We start from the raw sequence: 22433 nt of genomic DNA, 5'->3' as shown, positions 1-22433 counted from the left end.
AAAAGATGCTACCAAATCCATCTAGACCAGGAGCTTTGTTTTCATTTACTGCAAAAATTGCTCTTTTCACCTCATCCATAGTGAAAGGAGCACTTAGTAAAAACCCTAAATCTTTAGAGACCATAAGACTAGTTTGAAAAACAGCCTTATTAATAGGAAGCCTATTAACAGCACATGTTCCCAGCAAGACATTATAGTACTTCAAAAAAGCATTTGGGACATCACTCATATAATCAACCATGTCCCCATTAAGGTTTCTGATGTTATAAACCCTATTCTGCATATTTATTTTCCTAAAGGCCCTGTGAAAAATAGAAGTATTCTGATCACCATCTGATATCTAGTCTATTTTTGTTTTTTGTCTAAGGAAAGAACAGTAAGCTTCCGGAGCTTGAGTGAAGAGCTCTTTAGCATTCATTTTAGCTTTACTACTGTTTAGATCCACAGGATTGCTATGGAAGGCACTCTGGTATCCAGCTTCTGTTTAGCTAGATTATATTGGATTTCAACATTCTGACATCCATTCTTGTTCATCTCAATCAATTTCTTCTTCACCATCTTCAGCTTCTGCACAATATTGTACATAGGTTTCCCTTCCACTCCATTCTACCAAGCTTCAACTACTAAGTACTGAACTCAGGTCTTTTGCTGCACATATTGATGTATCTAAAAGGTTTTTTCCCTATTTGTTGCTTAGGAAAGACATGAACAATCCTAGGGCAATGATCAAAATCTCCTTCATTACTGAAAAACATCTCAGAATTCTAGAACATATTGCACCATTAATTATTTACCAGGCCTCTATCCAGCTTAGAGAACACCCTAGCACTCCCATTCTACTTATTATTCCAAGTGTAGAAATTACCATTGTATTTCATGTCAGCTAATTCACAGTCTTCCACCCAAGCTATAAAATCAGCCATTTCATTCCAAGAAACAGGAGCTCCTATTCTTTCTTCAACTTCAAGAACACAATTAAAATCCCCAAGGACAATCCAAGACCTATCAATTGAAAGTCTGAAAGCCCTGAGATCATTCTAAAGGAGAATCCTCTCTTAATTAGTGTTCAAAGCCTAAATGAAAGTACAATGACATAGCAATGAATTAATTAACTAGTGCTCAACAAAATGTTAACATCAAACAACTAAGGTTTCCAAGTAACACAAATTTTACCCCCAAGATGCTTATTATTATTACAAGTAAAGCTCCACCCTTCAAACACACCACGATAAAGTTTCCCCATATTATGAGACTTTATCTTAGTTTCAAGGAGCCCAACTAAACCATAATTATTAGCAATAATGAATTGCTTTATCTATTTTTGTTTACTAGTTAAGTAAGCTCCTCTAACATTCCAAGAAAGAATACTATCCATGACTATTAGAGGATATTCCTCCCTCTGCAACATGGTCATAATCTACATTCTCTTTCCCAATGTCATCCAGAACAGAGAAAGTATTCTGAGTTACCGCCTTTTTAACCTGATTTGAGCTCTTCCTGGTAGACCTAATAGCTTTCTGAAAGTCCTCATTCTGATGCTGATTTTGGTGCTGAACAATTGCATTACCTGCCTTTTGATTTGTCTCATCCCTTACCTTCTGCTCCTGAGTTCCAGCCTTTGCTGTAACTACTACAATACTAGCTTTTGTCACCTTCTTATGATGGACAGTTTTTGGGATCCATTTTTGTTTCTTCTTCACCCTACAGTTCTCAGCTGTATGCCCAAGTTTCTTGCAAGTGAAGCACACAACTGGCTTCCATTCATACTTCACTTGGACCTCAGATTTGGACCCATTCTCATTAATGAAAGAAATGGAGTCAGGTAGTTTTTGATCAAAACCCACCTCAATCATGACTCTAGCATACTGTAATTTTTCTCTTCCTGCAGTTGCATTATCCATTTTCACCCAATTTCCCAACTATTTTCTACATTGATTTCTCCCCCCCCCCCCCCAATACTTAAAATCCAGGTTACTAAGTTGAACCTAGATAGGAATCACTTTAAATTCCTCTTGGGTAATAACCAAATCAGCAGATCAAAGTTTTAAAAATACTGGCTTATTAATCAAAAAACAATCTCTGTCCATTCAGAACTTTGTCCTTGTTTTCCATGGTAGTAAAACGAACCAAGAAAATCACCCTATCTTTCAAGGATACCTTATCTACCCCTATATTCCACCATACCCTTCTACATAACCCTTCCAATATAGTTAATGGTGGATTAGCACAATAAACATAGCAGACAACTGAAGAATTCTAGAAATCAATTTCATCTTGAATGTCATCCAAATCAATTTTAATGCAATCAGAATCATTATTATTGACTCTAATTTCATTATTATCAACAATTCCTACATGATCAAATCTTTGCTGCAGATTTTTAGAATAAAAAATCGCATGCAAAACAGGGGTTTGAATATCTAGGTTACCTCGCATTTAGGATGAGACCTTCGCACTAGCCTTCACAGCGCTTACCGAGTTCGAAAATGTTTGCCTTACCCTTTCCCTTTGATTCAAATCCTCCATTGAAGCTCGAGGTGAAAGAATTTGGTCCTCCATGAATTTCTCAATTTCTGGGTTTCCAACTTCACCATTTTCAATCTCTTCGATTCCATGCTTATCTTTATTTTAATTATTATTTTTAAGTTTTTGTGAGTATTTTTGTTTGTTGTGCACAATTTTCGAGGAAGATTGAATACGAGTACCCACTGCCATGGCTGCCAAGGTTGCACACGCCTTAGAGAGAAAACCACACGCTCATTCTTCCTTTTTTCAACTTTTTTCCTCATGGATGTATCCCAAGCTATTAAAATTTTTCTTAGAATTTGATTCAATTTGAGCTACTAAATGATGATAACTGAAAATTTGTGCAAGGGTTTTGAGTTCATTTATTAAAATGACTTAACATTTGTGAGGATCTGATGGAAGCAATTGTTGTTCGTAGAAGATTTTTTGCTTAACCTGTTGATTTCCTTATTTTTTAATTGATTTGCTTTTTACTTTTATTGATTTTTTATTAACTTTTAATTAGGATTCATCTACTTTTTAGGATGATGTCTGAAACATTCTATAAATATTTCATTTCCTCAGTTTTAAATTATTTGGCTTTTACTTTTAGTGATGTTTTATTTACTTTTAATGAGAATTCATCTACTTTTTAGGATGATGTCTGAAACAGTTGGGCTCTCTTCTCATGATGTTCAAGTTGTAGACATTAATGTAAGAATTTTAAAAACTCCTTTTTCATGTTGTACTACCTAGAACAATTTATAATTCTAAAGGTGGTAAAGAGTTTATTCCTGGTTGTTCTATGAAAAATAAACCTATTTTTGGAATGAAATTTATTTGTCTTCAAGATGGAATTGATTTTTATTATAAGCATGCCAGTGAATGTGGATTCAAAGTTCGTCATAGTACTAACAAGGTAGAAAAGAAGTTGTTTGGTTCTGATGGTGAAGTGGGTCGTGTACTTATTAAATATTTGGTTTATAACAAAGAAGGTTTTATCAATGATAATAACAAAGATAAAAAAAAGATGTTGAGGGTGCTGTTTTTAGGAAGAGGACAGTTAAAAGGATTGGGTGTCCTGCTTTGATTAAGTTTAAGTATTGTGGTGGTGGAAAGTATATGGTTTATTTCTTTCATGAAAGTCATTGTCATCCCTTTTCAACTCCTATTACCAGACAACTCACTAAACCAGCTGATAGTGGCTTAACTTGTATTCATAGGAAGTTTATATGTGATGATTCAAAGTTGAATATTGGAGCTGTTACGTCCTACAGGATGATGAAAGAATATTGAGGAAGTTATAAACATATGAGAGGCACTAAAAATCAATTTAAAAACTTTTCTCGTGACTTAAAAGTTTATATTCCTTAAGCTAATGGGGTTATGTTTATAGAAAATCTTCAACAAAAAGTGGTCAAAAACAGTAATGGTGGTTATAATTTAGACTATTGCATTGATGTTAATAGGCATTTAACACGGGTTTTTTAGGCTGATCCCATAGGGAGAAAGGACTTTCACTTGTTTGGGGATTCCATTTTATTTTATACCACATATGATACAAATAAATACTCCTTAGTTTTCTGCCCTTTTACTGGGGTACACCATCATAAACTTTATGTCACATTTTGTGTAACATTGTTATCTAAAGAAGATGTTGAGTCTTTTGTGTTGTTGTTTCAGACTTTTCTAAAATGTATGGGAAATGAGCCTTCTTTCCTTATAACTAACCAAGATCCTGCAATGGGAATTGCAATACAAAAAGTTTTTACCAAAACAAAACATCGATTGTGCATATGGCACATCATGAGGAAAGTGCCTAAGAAATTGGGTACAACTTTCTGTAATGATACTAACTTTTTGAAAGAACTTTGTGTTGTTGATTTGGATAGGGAAATTGAACCTAATGAGTTTGTTGATGGTTGAAAATATTGTGATGGAAAAATATAATTGGGTAGCTCATGAATAATTTGCTTACATGTTCAAGATCAAGCATCTCTAGATCCCTGCCTATTTTAAGGATTTATTTATGGGTGGTTTGTTAAGATCTACTTCTAGATCTGAGGATGAAAACTACTTCTTTTGTAATTTCATCAATCCCCATGTGTCATGTGTTGAGTTTTTCCTTTGGTATGAAACAGCTTTTGATGTACAAAGGCATGAGCAAGATGAACAAAATAGGCTGAACAAGGAAATGCCTAAACTAATCACTCCATTAAAGTTAGAGAAGCATGCTTGCTCTGTTTACACTCGTTCTATTTTCTATGAATTTCAACAAGAATGCGAGGCTGCTTGTTTTTCTTGTGGTGTTGAAAGCTATAATTCTACTTATGGTGATAGAGTGTAGTTTTCCATTGTTGTAGATAATGAATGTGGAAGGAATTTTGATGTTACATTTGATTTATCTAGATTAGAATGTACTTGCACTTGCAAGATGTTTGAGAGTCAGGGTGTTCTGTGCAGACGTATAATATTCATTATGAAAGGTAAATCAGTATCTGAAATTCCTAAACATTATGTTTTGAATCATTGGAGAAAAGATGTTAAGAAGAAATCTACATCAATGGATGAGGCTTCTAACTTTGACAAAAAGAAGCAACTAATCTCTGATGTATGGGCAAAAATGTTCTGTTGTGTTTGTCTTCTTTTGAGGAAGAGCTGATGAAAAAGTATAGTGGTGATGGTCTGTTACTTTTAACTTAGTATTATTTACTTTTATTTTGATTTTATTTACATTTCTACTATTTATATACTTTTTGAATATCAGGTGCTAATTTCAAAGAAGGAAAAGAAGTTGATATTCAGCTTTTTGTTGGATCTAATGTTGTTGATGTAGACATTTTGCCTTCGAATCAATGCCTCAACAAAGGGTCTGCTAGAAAATTCAAAGCGCTTGAGGAGTGCCAAAGAGGTAGTTGTTGAAGAAAAAAACAAAAATAGGAAGAACTTGCAGAGCATGTGGGCAATTAAGTGTTTCTCATGACAGTAGAAACTGTCCAAATAAGTAGTTTCTCTGGTATGTTACTTTTTTTTTAAAGCCGGTTAGCACATATTATTAAAGCATAATAAGAGTGTCACCAAGTACATACGAAGAAACCTCACTAGGAGCGTGGTTTTCCCAACATTGTTCACAACCGAACAGTACTAACCTAGCTAAATGATGAGCAACAAAATTCCCATCACGTTTAACATGGGACCAAAAAATGGAAGAAAAATTAGAACTAGAAAAGATGATATCTTCAGCAATACTATCAACTATGGAAAGAGTGAGGGAGTTCTTCTTCAACTTATTAATCAGGACCTCAGAATCAGATTCAAGGATTACATCATTGTAACCATGGTCTTTTGCCTTCTTCAAGCCAAAAAGAGCAGCCTTCGCTTCTGCAATAAGGGGATCCCAGTGTGCTTGGACTCTTCTCACAGCAGCGAAGAGAACCTTGCCAGAGCTATCACGAGCAACAGCTCCTAATCCAATCCATCCCTAGTCTTTGGTTGAGGCGTCCACATTAATTTTTATAACCTCGGGTGGGGGAGAAGACTATACCGCTCTGACAGAAGCCTTAGGGGAACCCACCTTACCATAGATTTTTTCTGTATATTCACAAAAATCCACAACCATTCTGCTGTATCTGTCAAGGATAATGCTATCAGGCTCGCTAGAGTGCTGAAAAACCCACATATTTCGCCTAAACCAGATGAACCAAGTAAAGAATAAGCTACGCTGGTAAATCTCCTCGCTTAATTTCCCAGCCCATAAGAGTAACACCTCTCCAAAGCTGCTTGCAGATCCCAAATTCAGAGCTTTAGAACAACCACTGTCAGTCCATAAAGAACGAACACTTGGGCATTAAATTGTAGCATGGATGATCGATTCCCTTTCTAGACCACGCCAGGGACAAGAAGGATCCTAAATCAAGTGACGTTGCTCAAGTACTCCCCGAGTTGGAAGTGAATTAGAGCAACACTTCCAAATAAAGTGGCGAACTTTCGGAGACACTTTTAATTTCAAGATTTCAGAGCAAAAGGTCTCAAAATTCTCAAGCATAAAAGACATAGCAAGAGTATATGCAGACTTGACTTCATAGCTCCCATCCTTCGACCATGCCCATTTAATAGTGTCTTCAGGTAAGCGATCACTTATAGGGATAGCCAATATGAGTTGCTGGTCACGTTCATTGAAAACGCTTTCTACCTTTCCCAAATCCTAGTCCTTCTGCTCCACATTGATAAAATCTGCAACATAAGTGTACTCATGTGACAAGTTCTCAGAAGTGGCCATCCTTCCCTCATCATCAAGCAGCCATGGGTCATCCCATATTTTTATCTTCTTTCCATCCCCAACTTTCCAAAGCAGACGATCCAGAACAAGAGCTTTTGAGCTCCACAAACTTTGCCAAGAGAAGCTCGAACAAGTACCCAAGGCAGCTTTAAAAACCGAATAATTTGGGTAATATTTAACCTTGAGCACACAGCTAAGCAATGAATCTTCATGGGCAGCTAATCTCCAGAGATATTTCCCCAATAAGCATCATTAAAAACCCCAAAATCCCGGAATCCCAAACCACCAAGCCACTTGGGTTGACACAAAATAGCCTAACTTTTCTAGTGAATTTTTCTCTCTTTGACATTTGATCCCCACCAAAAACATGCCATAAGAGAGTGAATTTCCTGAATTAGGGATGATGGGAATTTATAAGCCCCCCATTAAATAAGTTGGGATTAGTCATTTATAGTGAACCCTAGCTTGACTTATAGGAGATAGCTCTTTGTTTCCAATTGATAGCTCTTATCATTAGTCTTCACAACCATTAATTGGCATGTTCTTCCCTAGTTGTTGCAATTGTCATGATTACTTGTTGATCCCCATTCGCTAGTGTTTCATTTGTTTGTTACTTGTTTAGTAGTTGTTTAGTGTTACCTCTTTACCCTTGACTTCGACCTAGCTTAGGCATAGATTCGAAATAATTGAACATAACCGTTCCTAGTTTGACCCTTGACTTACCTTTATACTCATATTTAGGTTTATTAAGTGATTATAAATTTGTTTGGCTCTAGGGAATATTAGATAACGACCTACTTTTCCCTACGCTAGTTCCTTTGGCTTTCTGTGTGAGATAGGACAAGTGATTCTGTTGAACTATCTCAAACTCTTTCCGAGCTTGAGATTCAGCTTCAATACCAGCCAAATCAAAAGGGTGAGAATGCAAGTGAGTTTGAGCCACCTCAAGGGCATCATCAACTTCTCTGACTCTCACTTACACATTCTGAAAACCATTTCTATTCATACTAATCAAAGCTTTTTTCACACTCTTCCATTTCTGCACTACTCTGTACATTCTAGTACCTTGAACTTGGATACTCCAGGCATTCCTAACCACATGCTCAAAATCAAGAGCCTTGGTCCATATATTGAAGTATCTAAAAGTTTTCTTATTATTCCCAGACTCAAGATAGATTGAGACAACTCTAGGGCAGTGATCAAACTCCTCCTTCATTGAAAAAGTCCATCTTAGAGTGCTGAAAGCTTGAGATCCATTTCTCGTTCACCAGTCCTCTGTCTATCTTTGAAAACACTCTCCTAGAGCCATCTTGCTTATTATTCCAAGTGAAGAAATTCCCACTATATTTAATGTCCTACAACTGACAATGTAGAACACATTCTCTAAACTCCTCCATTTCTCTAACTCTTAAAGGAGCTCCAATTCTTTCATCAGCCTCAAAGACATAATTAAATCTCCCAGGACAATCCAAATACAATTAATAATTTAATGTAAATTATTAATGTCCTCCCATAACACTATTCTTTCAGTTGCAGTGTTAAAACCATATATAAAGGTCACAGTAAACCTAGTATCTAAGTTCTTGAGTTTAACTTGGCAATGCATCAGTTGGCTAGTGCACATAAAAATATCCGGATCAAACACTCTAAGTTTCCACCCTACAACAATTTCTCCATTAGGATGCATACTATTATTACATGAGAAACACCACCCTTTAAAAACAACAAGGTATAAGTTCCCCAAATTAGGTGACTTATACTTCGAGCCTTTCTCGGGAAGTAAACCTTCAATGCTTGTCCAGGGTTTGTCTTAAATCCTAATTTAATAGCACTCATCCAATTCCGCCATCCTAAAGAAATTCCTCCTTACTTTCGATTGCTTCTGCAATTCCGCCATTGAAGCTTCTAGAGTCAATATTTTCTCCTGAAGAAAGCCTTCAACATCTGGGTCTTCTATTTCTTCCTCCAAAATTCCACGTAATCTCTTTTGCTTTCTTGTTTTTTCTTGATTTTTTGCGTAACTTTCTGTTGATTTTTCTCAATTTCCGAAGAAGATTGAGCTCGTGTGCCCACTGCCATGGCGTTCAAGCTCACGCGCTTGAAGAACCCACACGCTCTCTCAAAAAAGCCTTTGTTAAACCACACTTGAAATAGGATTTTGTTGTTGGTTTCTAATATTTTTTGTTTTGGTTTGATTTCTATTGTTATTTTGTTCGATATTGTTTTTGTTTTCGATTTAACATATAATTAGGGTTTTTGCTTTTGTTTTTGGTTTGTTTTTGTTCTTCTTTATTGATTTTTATTTTATTTTCTGAATAATGTTTATTATTCTTGTTTTCGTTTGATAATGTAATGCAATTTTTCAAAATTTTATTTAAATTTGATTATGTTATGTTCCCTACTACTATTTCGATTTTTTGATGTGTTGCTCTAGTTTTGCTTTTACTTTTAAATGGTTTTTATTTACTTTCTATCTATTATTATTTACTGTTCATCATAGGGTTTTTTGGGATGGAATCGGAGTTGGGATTGTAATTTGTAAGAGGGTTTCTTTCCTTCAAGGATGTTGTTTTTTTTTTTTTTTTTTTTTTTTTGGTAAGTAGTTTTATTTCTCAAAAACTATTTACAATCAGTCCCTAAAAAAGGGAGCAAACAAGCTGGCAGAACAAACTACCTAAAAACCACAAAAAGCAAACCTATACAATTTGCTCCTGTAACCAATCTCTATCTATACTCTGTATTTTCTTTAAATTTACATTTAGCAATCTATTTCTAACTTCTACTTTTACATTCTTTACAACTGTATGGATGCACAACACTTTCGACTCCCAAAAAAACATGTTTCTAGCTTTCTAGATCTAATACACAGCTGCTAGAGTACAAACCCTCAACAGACACTACTTAAAATCATGCTTGCAGTTCTTAGTTCTTCTAACATCAGACTGTAAACTGTAATCTCTGCCAGGAACATCAATCCAGCTACTAATTTCACCCCAAATCCTTCTACTATAAAGGCAATAAAAAAAACGATGAGTGTGAGACTCATCTTGTGTCCCACATAAGAGACACTCAGAAGAATCATTTACTCCAAATTGCTGTAACCTTTCTTTAGTCAATAGTTTCCTCTCAATAGCTAGCCAAGCTATAAAATGATTCTTTGGAATAGCTAATCTTTCCTAGATAAGCTAGTCCCATCTACACCTGTCAGCATCATGCATCATCTCCTTATACACCTTGCTGATCAGATATCTGCCTTGCCCAAAAGAGCTGACAGAGTAAATGCTTTTGAATTTATCTTTAACACTACAACTCTTCCTCCAATACCAACCAGTATCCATGGCAGGCTGATAATTGAACCATTTTTGCCCTTTCAAGTACACCACACTAACCCATTTCACCCATATGTTCTCTTTTTCTTGAGTTGTATCCCAGACATGCTTTCTCACAGCTGCCAAATTCCAGGTTTCCGCATCCTCCAAACCCAAACCACCTTTTGCTTTTTTCCTGCAGACTTTATCCCAAGCAACATAGCCTGGTTTTTTATGCAAACTCCCATGCTAGAGAAAGTTCCTGCAAATCCCATTCATCTTCTCAAACACAACTTTAAGCAAAATCATGATTTTATCCCAGTAAACCTGGATACTCATCAGCACTAAATTCACCAACACTGCTCTAGTAGCAAAAGACATATGCTTAGAACACCAAATTCTTATCCTTGCACACATCTTATCTACCAAGTGCTCACAGTCAATAACAGTTAACCTTTTAGAACAAATAGGAACTCCTAAATATCTAAAAAGAAGGGCACCTTTGCTAAAACCTGTCGTGCCCAATATTTCTTGGATAGTTCTCTCAGTCATTCCAGCACAGTATACAGTTGTTTTCTCAGGGCTAGCCTGTAACCAAGTAGCCTTAGAAAAAGCATTAAAACCCCTCATCATCAACTTCAATAATTGAATCTCACCTCTACAGCAGAGAATCAAAACATCAGCAAAGCATAAATAAGTAAGACCAGCAACCTTACACCGTTAATGAAACTTGAACCTTGAATTACTGCTCATTATCTTTAGAATCCTGGACAAATATTCAATGCATAGAACAAAAGGCAAAGGAAAAAGAGGATCTCCTTGCCTAAGTCCTCTTTTTGCATTAAAAAACCCATGCATAGGGCCATTAATTTTCTGTGAGAATTTAGGAGTTCTCACACAGGTCATGATCAGCAAAATGAATTGCTTAGGGAAACCCTAGGCCTACATCATCTCCTCCAAAAAATCCCACTCAATTGTATCATATGCTTTATTTAAATCCATCTTAATAAGACAGATAGGAGCTGCAGAAGCTCTGCCATACTGCCTCGCTAAATCTTGACAAACCATAATATTGTGCACTATATGTCTACTGTGAACAAAGGCACTCTGATTTTCTGCTATAATTTCTAGTAATACCAGCTTCAATCTTTCACACAAGACCTTGGAAATGCACTTGTAAATGAGATTGCAGCAGGCTATCGACCTAAACTCTATCACATTTACAGGGAAGTTCACTTTAGGCACTAGAGTAATAGCAGTGTTATTAATTTCCTTTAGCATTTTTCCAGTCTCAAGAAAATTAAGGAAAGCACCACGCACTTCATTTCCAATTACATCTTAGCTTGCTTTATAAAAGATGCTACCAAATCCATCTAGATCAGGAGCTTTGTTTTCATTTACTGCAAAAATTGCTCTTTTCACCTCATCCATAGTGAAAGGAGCACTTAGTAAAAACCCTAAATCTTTAGAGACCATAAGACTAGTTTGAAAAACAGCCTTATTAATAGGAAGCCTATTAACAGCACATGTTCCCAGCAAGACATTATAGTACTCCAAAAAAGCATTTGGGACATCACTCATATAATCAACCATGTCCCCATTAAGGTTTCTGATGTTATAAACCCTATTCTGCATATTTATTTTCCTAAAGGCCCTGTGAAAAATAGAAGTATTCTGATCACCATCTGATATCTAGTCTATTTTTGTTTTTTGTCTAAGGAAAGAACAGTAAGCTTCCGGAGCTTGAGTGAAGAGCTCTTTAGCATTCATTTTAGCTTTACTACTGTTTAGATCCACAGGATTGCTATGGAAGGCACTCTGGTATCCAGCTTCTGTTTAGCTAGATTATATTGGATTTCAACATTCTGACATCCATTCTTGTTCATCTCAATCAATTTCTTCTTCACCATCTTCAGCTTCTGCACAATATTGTACATAGGTTTCCCTTCCACTCCATTCTACCAAGCTTCAACTACTAAGTTACTGAACTCAGGTCTTTTGCTGCACATATTGATGTATCTAAAAGGTTTTTTCCCTATTTGTTGCTTAGGAAAGACATGAACAATCCTAGGGCAATGATCAAAATCTCCTTCATTACTGAAAAACATCTCAGAATTCTAGAACATATTGCACCATTAATTATTTACCAGGCCTCTATCCAGCTTAGAGAACACCCTAGCACTCCCATTCTACTTATTATTCCAAGTGTAGAAATTACCATTGTATTTCATGTCAGCTAATTCACAGTCTTCCACCCAAGCTATAAAATCAGCCATTTCATTCCAAGAAACAGGAGCTCCTATTCTTTCTTCAACTTCAAGAACACAATTAAAATCCCCAAGGACAATCCAAGACCTATCAATTGAAAGTCTGAAAGCCCTGAGATCATTCTAAAGGAGAATCCTCTCTTAATTAGTGTTCAAAGCCTAAATGAAAGTACAATGACATAGCAATGAATTAATTAACTAGTGCTCAACAAAATGTTAACATCAAACAACTGAGGTTTCCAAGTAACACAAATTTTACCCCCAAGATGCTTATTATTATTACAAGTAAAGCTCCACCCTTCAAACACACCACGATAAAGTTTCCCCATATTATGAGACTTTATCTTAGTTTCAAGGAGCCCAACTAAACCATAATTATTAGCAATAATGAATTGCTTTATCTATTTTTGTTTACTAGTTAAGTAAGCTCCTCTAACATTCCAAGAAAGAATACTATCCATGACTATTAGAGGATATTCCTCCCTCTGCAACATGGTCATAATCTACATTCTCTTTCCCAATGTCATCCAGAACAGAGAAAGTATTCTGAGTTACCGCCTTTTTAACCTGATTTGAGCTCTTCCTGGTAGACCTAATAGCTTTCTGAAAGTCCTCATTCTGATGCTGATTTTGGTGCTGAACAATTGCATTACCTGCCTTTTGATATTTCTCATCCCTTACCTTCTGCTCCTGAGTTCCAGCCTTTGCTGTAACTACTACAATACTAGCTTTTGTCACCTTCTTATGATGGACAGTTTTTGGGATCCATTTTTGTTTCTTCTTCACCCTACAGTTCTCAGCTGTATGCCCAAGTTTCTTGCAAGTGAAGCACACAACTGGCTTCCATTCATACTTCACTTGGACCTCAGATTTGGACCCATTCTCATTAATGAAAGAAATGGGGTCAGGTAGTTTTTGATCAAAACCCACCTCAATCATGACTCTAGCATACTGTAATTTTTCTCTTCCTGCAGTTGCATTATCCATTTTCACCCAATTTCCCAACTATTTTCTACATTGATTTCTCCCCCCCCCCCAATACTTCAAATCCAGGTTACTAAGTTGAACCTAGATAGGAATCACTTTAAATTCCTCTTGGGTAATAACCAAATCAGCAGATCAAAGTTTTAAAAATACTGGCTTATTAATCAAAAAACAATCTCTGTCCATTCAGAACTTTGTCCTTGTTTTCCATGGTAGTAAAACGAACCAAGAAAATCACCCTATCTTTCAAGGATACCTTATCTACCCCTATATTCCACCATACCCTTCTACATAACCCTTCCAATATAGTTAATGGTGGATTAGCACAATAAACATAGCAGATAACTGAAGAATTCTAGAAATCAATTTCATCTTGAATGTCATCCAAATCAATTTTAATGCAATCAGAATCATTATTATTGACTCTAATTTCATTATTATCAACAATTCCTACATGATCAAATCTTTGCTGCAGATTTTTAGAATAAAAAATCGCATGCAAAACAGGGGTTTGAATATCTGGGTTACCTCGCATTTAGGATGAGACCTTCGCACTAGCCTTCACAGCGCTTACTGAGTTCGAAAATGTTTGCCTTACCCTTTCCCTTAGATTCAAATCCTCCATTGAAGCTCGAGGTGAAAGAATTTGGTCCTCCATGAATTTCTCAATTTCTGGGTTTCCAACTTCACCATTTTCAATCTCTTCGATTCCATGCTTATCTTTATTTAAATTATTATTTTTAAGTTTTTGTGAGTATTTTTGTTTGTTGTGCACAATTTTCGAGGAAGATTGAATACGAGTACCCACTGCCATGGCTGCCAAGGTTGCACACGCCTTAGAGAGAAAACCACACGCTCATTCTTCCTTTTTTCAACTTTTTTCCTCATGGATGTATCCCAAGCTATTAAAATTTTTCTTAGAATTTAATTCAATTTGAGCTACTAAATGATGATAACTGAAAATTTGTGTAAGGGTTTTGAGTTCATTTATTAAAATGACTTAACATTTGTGAGGATCTGATGGCAGCAATTGTTGTTCGTAGAAGATTTTTTGCTTAACCTGTTGATTTCCTTATTTTTTAATTGATTTGATTTTTACTTTTATTGATTTTTTATTAACTTTTAATTAGGATTCATCTACTTTTTAGGATGATGTCTGAAACATTCTATAAATATTTCATTTCCTCAGTTTTAAATTATTTGGCTTTTACTTTTAGTGATGTTTTATTTACTTTTAATGAGAATTCATCTACTTTTTAGGATGATGTCTGAAACAGTTGAGCTCTCTTCTCATGATGTTCAAGTTGTAGACATTAATGTAAGAATTTTAAAAACTCCTTTTTCATGTTGTACTACCTAGAACAATTTATAATTCTAAAGGTGGTAAAGAGTTTATTCCTAGTTGTTCTATGAAAAATAAACCTATTTTTGGAATGAAATTTATTTGTCTTCAAGATGGAATTGATTTTTATTATAAGTATGCCAGTGAATGTGGATTCAAAGTTCGTCATAGTACTAACAAGGTAGAAAAGAAGTTGTCTGGTTCTGATGGTGAAGTGGGTCGTGTACTTATTAAATATTTGGTTTATAACAAAGAAGGTTTTATCAATGATAATAACAAAGATAAAAAAAAGATGTTGAGGGTGCTGTTTTTAGGAAGAGGACAGTTAAAAGGATTGGGTGTCCTGCTTTGATTAAGTTTAAGTATTGTGGTGGTGGAAAGTATATGGTTTATTTCTTTCATGAAAGTCATTGTCATCCCTTTTCAACTCCTATTACCAGACAACTCACTAAACCAGCTGATAGTGGCTTAACTTGTGTTCATAGGAAGTTTATATGTGATGATTCAAAGTTGAATATTGGAGCTGTTGCGTCCTACAGGATGATGAAAGAATATTGAGGAAGTTATAAACATATGAGAGGCACTAAAAATCAATTTAAAAACTTTTCTCGTGACTTAAAAGTTTATATTCCTTAAGCTAATGGGGTTATGTTTATAGAAAATCTTCAACAAAAAGTGGTCAAAAACAGTAATGGTGGTTATAATTTAGACTATTGCATTGATGTTAATAGGCATTTAACACGGGTTTTTTAGGCTGATCCCATAGGGAGAAAGGACTTTCACTTGTTTGGGGATTCCATTTTATTTTATACCACATATGATACAAATAAATACTCCTTAGTTTTCTGCCCTTTTACTGGGGTACACCATCATAAACTTTATGTCACATTTTGTGTAACATTGTTATCTAAAGAAGATGTTGAGTCTTTTGTGTTGTTGTTTCAGACTTTTCTAAAATGTATGGGAAATGAGCCTTCTTTCCTTATAACTAACCAAGATCCTGCAATGGGAATTGCAATACAGAAAGTTTTTACCAAAACAAAACATCGATTGTGCATATGGCACATCATGAGGAAAGTGCCTAAGAAATTGGGTACAACTTTCTGTAATGATACTAACTTTTTGAAAGAACTTTGTGTTGTTGATTTGGATAGGGAAATTGAACCTAATGAGTTTGTTGATGGTTGAAAATATTGTGATGGAAAAATATAATTGGGTAGCTCATGAATAATTTGCTTACATGTTCAAGATCAAGCATCTCTAGATCCCTGCCTATTTTAAGGATTTATTTATGGGTGGTTTGTTAAGATCTACTTCTAGATCTGAGGATGAAAACTACTTCTTTTGTAATTTCATCAATCCCCATGTGTCATGTGTTGAGTTTTTCCTTTGGTATGAAACAGCTTTTGATGCACAAAGGCATGAGCAAGATGAACAAAATAGGCTGAACAAGGAAATGCCTAAACTAATCACTCCATTAAAGTTAGAGAAGCATGCTTGCTCTGTTTACACTCGTTCTATTTTCTATGAATTTCAACAAGAATGCGAGGCTGCTTGTTTTTCTTGTGGTGTTGAAAGCTATAATTCTACTTATGGTGATAGAGTGTAGTTTTCCATTGTTGTAGATAATGAATGTGGAAGGAATTTTGATGTTACATTTGATTTATCTAGATTAGAATGTACTTGCACTTGCAAGATGTTTGAGAGTCAGGGTGTTCTGTGCAGACGTATAATATTCATTATGAAAGGTAAATCAGTATCTGAAATTCCTAAACATTATGTTTTGAATCATTGGAGAAAAGATGTTAAGAAGAAATCTACATCAATGGATGAGGCTTCTAACTTTGACAAAAAGAAGCAACTAATCTCTGATGTATGGGCAAAAATGTTCTGTTGTGTTTGTCTTCTTTTGAGGAAGAGCTGATGAAAAAGTATAGTGGTGATGGTCTGTTACTTTTAACTTAGTATTATTTACTTTTATTTTGATTTTATTTACATTTCTACTATTTATATACTTTTTGAATATCAGGTGCTAATTTCAAAGAAGGAAAAGAAGTTGATATTCAGCTTTTTGTTGGATCTAATGTTGTTGATGTAGACATTTTGCCTTCGAATCAATGCCTCAACAAAGGGTCTGCTAGAAAATTCAAAGCGCTTGAGGAGTGCCAAAGAGGTAGTTGTTGAAGAAAAAAACAAAAACAGGAAGAACTTGCAGAGCATGTGGGCAATCAAGTGTTTCTCATGACAGTAGAAACTGTCCAAATAAGTAATTTCTCTGGTATGTTACTTTTTTTTTCAAAGCCGGTTAGCACATATTATTAAAGCATAATAAGAGTGTCAACAAGTACATACGAAGAAACCTCGCTAGGAGCGTGGTTTTCCCAACATTGTTCACAACCGAACAGTACTAACCTAGCTAAATGATGAGCAACAAAATTCCCATCACGTTTAACATGGGACCAAAAAATGGAAGAAAAATTAGAACTAGAAAATATGATATCTTCAGCAATACTATCAACTATGGAAAGAGTGAGGGAGTTCTTCTTCAACTTATTAATCAGGACCTCAGAATCAGATTCAAGGATTACATCATTGTAACCATGGTCTTTTGCCTTCTTCAAGCCAAAAAGAGCAGCCTTTGCTTCTGCAATAAGGGGATCCCAGTGTGCTTGGACTCTTCTCATAGCAGCGAAGAGAACCTTGCCAGAGCTATCACGAGCAACAGCTCCTAATCCAATCCATCCCTAGTCTTTGGTTGAGGCGTCCACATTAATTTTTATAACCTCGGGTGGGGGAGAAGACTATACTGCTCTGACAGAAGCCTTAGGGGAACCCACCTTACCATAGATTTTTTCTGTATATTCACAAAAATCCACAACCATTCTGCTGTATCTGTCAAGGATAATGCTATCAGGCTCGCTAGAGTGCTGAAAAACCCACATATTTCGCCTAAACCAGATGAACCAAGTAAAGAATAAGCTACGCTGGTAAATCTCCTCGCTTAATTTCCCAGCCCATAAGAGTAACACCTCTCCAAAGCTGCTTGCAGATCCCAAATTCAGAGCTTTAGAACAACCACTGTCAGTCCATAAAGAACGAACACTTGGGCATTAAATTGTAGCATGGATGATCGATTCCCTTTCTAGACCACACCAGGGACAAGAAGGATCCTAAATCAAGTGACGTTTCTCAAGTACTCCCCGAGTTGGAAGTGAATTAGAGCAACACTTCCAAATAAAGTGGCGAACTTTCGGAGACACTTTTAATTTCAAGATTTCAAAGCAATAGGTCTCAAAATTCTCAAGCATAAAAGACATAGCAAGAGTATATGCAGACTTGACTTCATAGCTCCCATCCTTCGACCATGCCCACTTAATAGTGTCTTCAGGTAAGCGATCACTTATAGGGATAGCCAATATGAGTTGCTGGTCACGTTCATTGAAAACGCTTTCTACCTTTCCCAAATCCTAGTCCTTCTGCTCCACATTGATAAAATCTGCAACATAAGTGTACTCATGTGACAAGTTCTCAGAAGTGGCCATCCTTCCCTCATCATCAAGCAGCCATGGGTCATCCCATGTTTTTATCTTCTTTCCATCCCCAACTTTCCAAAGCAGACGATCCAGAACAAGAGCTTTTGAGCTCCACAAACTTTGCCAAGAGAAGCTCGAACAAGTACCCAAGGCAGCTTTAAAAACCGAATAATTTGGGTAATATTTAACCTTGAGCACACAGCTAAGCAATGAATCTTCATGGGCAGCTAATCTCCAGAGATGTTTCCCCAATAAGCATCATTAAAAACCCCAAAATCCCGGAATCCCAAACCACCAAGCCACTTGGGTTGACACAAAATAGCCTAACTTTTCTAGTGAATTTTTCTCTCTTTGACATTTGATCCCCACCAAAAACATGCCATAAGAGAGTGAATTTCCTGAATCAGGGATGATGGGAATTTATAAGCCCCCCATTAAATAAGTTGGGATGGCTTGAATAACGGCCTTCAAAAGAACTTCTTTGCCTGCCCTTGAGAGAAGTTTCTCCTTCCACCCTTGAATTTTCTTCCATATTCGATCCTTTACAAAAGCAAACACGGCTTTATTTGATCTCCCTACCTCCGTTGGCAATCCTAAGTACTTCACATGATTGTTAACCATCTCCATGCCAAGAATCGAGCAAAGAGTAACTCTAGAAGCAAGATCAACCCCTTTACTAAAAGAAACCTCCAACTTATCAAGATTAATATTCTGCCCGAAAGTTACTTCATATTTGTTGAGAATATCAATAATGATTGAGCACTCCTGTTGAGTGGCTCTTGTAAAAAGTAGACTGTCTCTGCGAAGAGCAAATGAGAGATTTCAGGGCCTTTCCTACTCGCTCGAACCCCATGAATTAAGTTCTTCTCCGAAGCCGACCTAAGCATTCTAGAGAGGACGTCAGCCACTAGATTAAAAAGGTACGGAGAAATAGGATCACCTTGGTGAAGCCCTCTGGAAGGAACTAAATCTCCTTAAGGTTCACCATTAATAATAAAAGAGTACCGTATAGTAGAGACAAATATCATAATCGTATCTACCCAAGCTCCAACAAAGCCGAACTTTGTCAGAAGTCTCCGAAGGAAATCCCATTCAACACGATCAAAGGCCTTGCTCATATTAAGCTTCATCAAAATGTAACCCCGTCGACCCTTAGCTCTCTTTTCCATAGAGTGAAAAAGTTTAAGTGCAATTAGAGCATTATTAGTAATTAATCTTTTCGGAACAAAGGCACTCTGATTCTCAGTAACAATTCCCTGTAAGAGGGGTTTAAGCCAGTTTGCAACAGATTTTGAAGCAAGTTTGTAAAGAACATTACACAAAGCAATAGGACGGAACTGAGAAATACAAGTAGGGTCCTTCACTTACGGGATAAAAGCTACATTTAGGGGTGTCCGTTCGGTTTTCGGTTTGGATTTAGTCCGAATCCGATCCAATCCGAATATAATTCGGTTTTCAATTTTTCAATCCGATCCGATCCGAATTTCTCTCTTGATCCAATCCAATCCAATCCGAATTAAAATTCGGTTATTTGGATCCGATCTGAAAATCCGAATTATAATGCATTATTTTTTACCTCCTAATACAATTATAAAAATAAAGCTTTAATACAAATAAAAGTCTTTAAATTAATGAGTAAAATAAATAGTTCAACGTCAAGTCATTAATTAATTAATACAAAGTCTCCCTAATTTATTTTTTGTAGTAGTAAGTATTTGAGCTAAACTTCAAAAAATAAAGAAATCCATATTTATACAAGCTTAATTTTACAATTCGGTTTTCGGTTTGGATTGGATCCAATTAGGGTAAATCCGATCCAATCCGAAAATCCGAATTTCCAAAAAATCTTGATCCGATCCAATCCGATTTAAAGTTCGGATCCGATCCGAATTGATAATTCGGTTTGGATTGGATTGGATTTCGGTTTTTATCCGAATTATGGACACCCCTAGCTACATTGGTCTTGTTAACATCACAGATCGAACTTCTACCAGAAATAATATTGTTTACAAAATTTGTCACATCATTACCAACAATATGCCAATATTTCTTATAGAAAATAGCATGTAAACCATCAGGCCCAGGGGCCTTGCAAGGACTCATTTGAGAAAGGGCGGAAAAAATCTCATCCTTTGAGTACAAATGACAAAGAGAAACGTTCATACCTTCTGTAACCATTCGAGGCATACTAGACAGAACTTCCTCGACCAGATGCTCATCAATCTCACCCGTAGTAAAGAGAGAGCCGAAGTATTAAAGGATAATACCCTCGACATCCTTGTGTCCTGTTCTCCAATTTCCATCACCATCCGTCAGCCCCTTAACGTAACTTCTTCTTCCGATGCGACGCTGTATGATGGAAATATTTAGTATTACGATCGCCATCTTTGATTTCGGACACTCTAGACCGGAGATACAAATAAGCCTCATTTTTTTCGTGAAGATCATCCAAAATTGCTTCCAATCGTTTACATTCTGAGAAATTAGGGTGAGTACCTTGATTGTTTTGAGCGCATTTCAGAGCCCATTCGGTATCAGCTATTTGCTTTCCCAAATTGTCAAAAGAGTTCTTGCTCCACTTAGTGAGATTCTTTGCCACTGTTGTTTCAATGAATACTACAAGAAGGGGGGGTTGAATTGTAGTATGAGAGTTTAGCCAAACTTTTTGCGGAATTAAAATTAAGTTAGCTAAAGGAACTGAGAGATTAACTAAAGGAACTAAAGTATGCAAGAGAGATTTTACGTGGAAAACTCCTTGGCCCTAACAAGGAGAAAAACCACGACCACTTGGGATTTTGGGAAAAGAATCTTCACTAGAATAGGGCAAATGATCCTATTACAAGCTAAAGACTCAAACTCAAGTTCCTCTATGAACTTGAGACCCTGAGGAACAAGTCACCCAACTTGTTACTCTTCTCTTCTCTTTCTCTCTTCTCACTTCTCTGTTCTCTCTTCTCACTTCTCTGTTCTCTCTTCTCTTTCTCTTCTCTTTCTCTTTTCTCTTTCTCTTTTCTCTTTCTCTTCTCTTTCTCATACACAAATTTTCACTCGAACTTCCCCATTCCCCAATTACAACTCGAAAGAAAAACAAACTCTAGTATAAGAACATTAAGAACACTCTAATCAACTTATGTGGAATTGGACGCTTGACTCAATTAAAAGCTTGAAAACTTATGTGAGCAAGGACGAGTTTTTCCAACAGAAATCAAGAGCTATTTATAGATCACAAAACGCCTTGGAAAACTTCATTGTGCAGCAAACCCATTACGCCACTACTCATGCCCACTAAGAAGATCATGTCCCTTAATTTAAGGAACCATGAACTCCTCAATTTTGCAGAACCACGACTTGATGAAGAACGTGGGAGAGTAGGCCGCAAGTTTTGGAAAACATGGCGATTTTATTTTTCTCAAAAGATATTTTCGAAAATAAGAAAATAAAATAAAATCTTTTTGCACAAGATACTTTCGAAATTTAAAAAGAAATAAAATCCCTTTCAAAAGATAAACGTTTTAGATTGCAACCGTTTTCCTAAAAACTAGCATGCACAATTTTATCTTCTTGGACCAATTCCACACAGATTTTTCGAGTGCCATTTAATGTCTTATACTTACATAAATCCTAAAATATATAAAAATATATTTAGTCTTCATGTTCTCTGATGAAGCTTCTACTCCGAGGCTTCTGTTCCTTGGAAGGAACTTCTCTTCTCTGATGAGGCTTCTTCTCTGAAGCTTCTGTTCCCTGAGGGAACCTTCTCTTCTCCAGTCTTCATTTCTGAAGCGCCAGTTCCTGTGAGGGAACTCTTCTTTTTGGATAGCTTTGTTTCTGGCTTTCCTGTTCCTCATGGTATCTTTGCTCGACACTTAATTCTCCTAGTCTTTGCACTGATCACACACTCAAACAATCAAGCCTTTATTAGTATGTAAGTAAGTGAGGTTGTGTCATCATCAAAATCATTAAGTCCAACAATATTCCCCCTTTTTGATGATGACAAACAATCCAAACTTACTTACAAGGAAACAAAGATAATCCACCCTAAACTAAGGAAAGAAAATGCAAAAATATAATGCAATGCAAAAAGGGAACTACTTAATAAAAATAAAGACAGAAAACAAAAAGAAGAAAAATTGCAAAAATGGAAAAACTTGTATTTACATATACCTGCCTGTAGAGATGTAGGCTTGCTGAGAAGACTTCGAACAGAGACCATAG

The 22433-nt window shown here is 36.1% G+C and overlaps 2 protein-coding genes across 2 annotated transcripts; both read right to left on the bottom strand.

The window, feature by feature from the left end:
• Positions 1-5560: 5560 nt before the first annotated feature.
• Positions 5561-6184, bottom strand: LOC145583992 (uncharacterized). The gene is made up of 2 exons (XM_081640934.1): positions 6080-6184; positions 5561-5986 (listed from the first exon to the last, which is right to left on the bottom strand). Exons 1-2 carry the CDS (start codon positions 6182-6184, stop codon positions 5561-5563), a joined length of 531 nt encoding a protein of 176 aa, XP_081497060.1.
• Positions 6185-9681: 3497 nt separating this feature from the next.
• Positions 9682-11373, bottom strand: LOC145583991 (uncharacterized). Its single transcript, XM_081640933.1, has 5 exons — positions 11039-11373; positions 10519-10750; positions 10420-10456; positions 9984-10316; positions 9682-9926 (listed from the first exon to the last, which is right to left on the bottom strand). The coding sequence occupies exons 1-5, from the start codon at positions 11371-11373 to the stop codon at positions 9682-9684; spliced, it is 1182 nt and encodes a 393-aa protein (XP_081497059.1).
• Between the last annotated feature and the right edge of the window lie 11060 nt (positions 11374-22433).

The sequence above is a fragment of the Chenopodium album genome, chromosome 16 (assembly GCF_948465745.1).
Source record: "Chenopodium album chromosome 16, dcCheAlbu1.1, whole genome shotgun sequence".
In the NCBI taxonomy this organism is placed as follows: Eukaryota; Viridiplantae; Streptophyta; class Magnoliopsida; order Caryophyllales; family Amaranthaceae; genus Chenopodium; species Chenopodium album.
The sequence above is the reverse complement of the archived record's forward strand: the minus strand, read 5'-3'. Positions and strand labels throughout refer to the sequence as shown.

Bases quoted from the DNA above. Each gene is read 5' to 3' on its own strand.
- LOC145583992 (XM_081640934.1), bottom strand. From the start codon at position 6,184: ATGTGGGTTTTTCAGCACTCTAGCGAGCCTGATAGCATTATCCTTGAC. The intron at 5,987-6,079 runs GTGGGTTCCCCT...ACCAAAGACTAG, and splicing joins CAGAAAAAATCTATGGTAAG to GGATGGATTGGATTAGGAGC.
- LOC145583991 (XM_081640933.1), bottom strand. From the start codon at position 11,373: ATGCTAAAGGAAATTAATAACACTGCTATTACTCTAGTGCCTAAAGTG. The intron at 10,751-11,038 runs GTAGGCCTAGGG...TCTCTGCTGTAG, and splicing joins GATTTTTTGGAGGAGATGAT to AGGTGAGATTCAATTATTGA. The intron at 10,457-10,518 runs GTAGATAAGATG...TTTTGCTACTAG, and splicing joins TTATTGACTGTGAGCACTTG to AGCAGTGTTGGTGAATTTAG.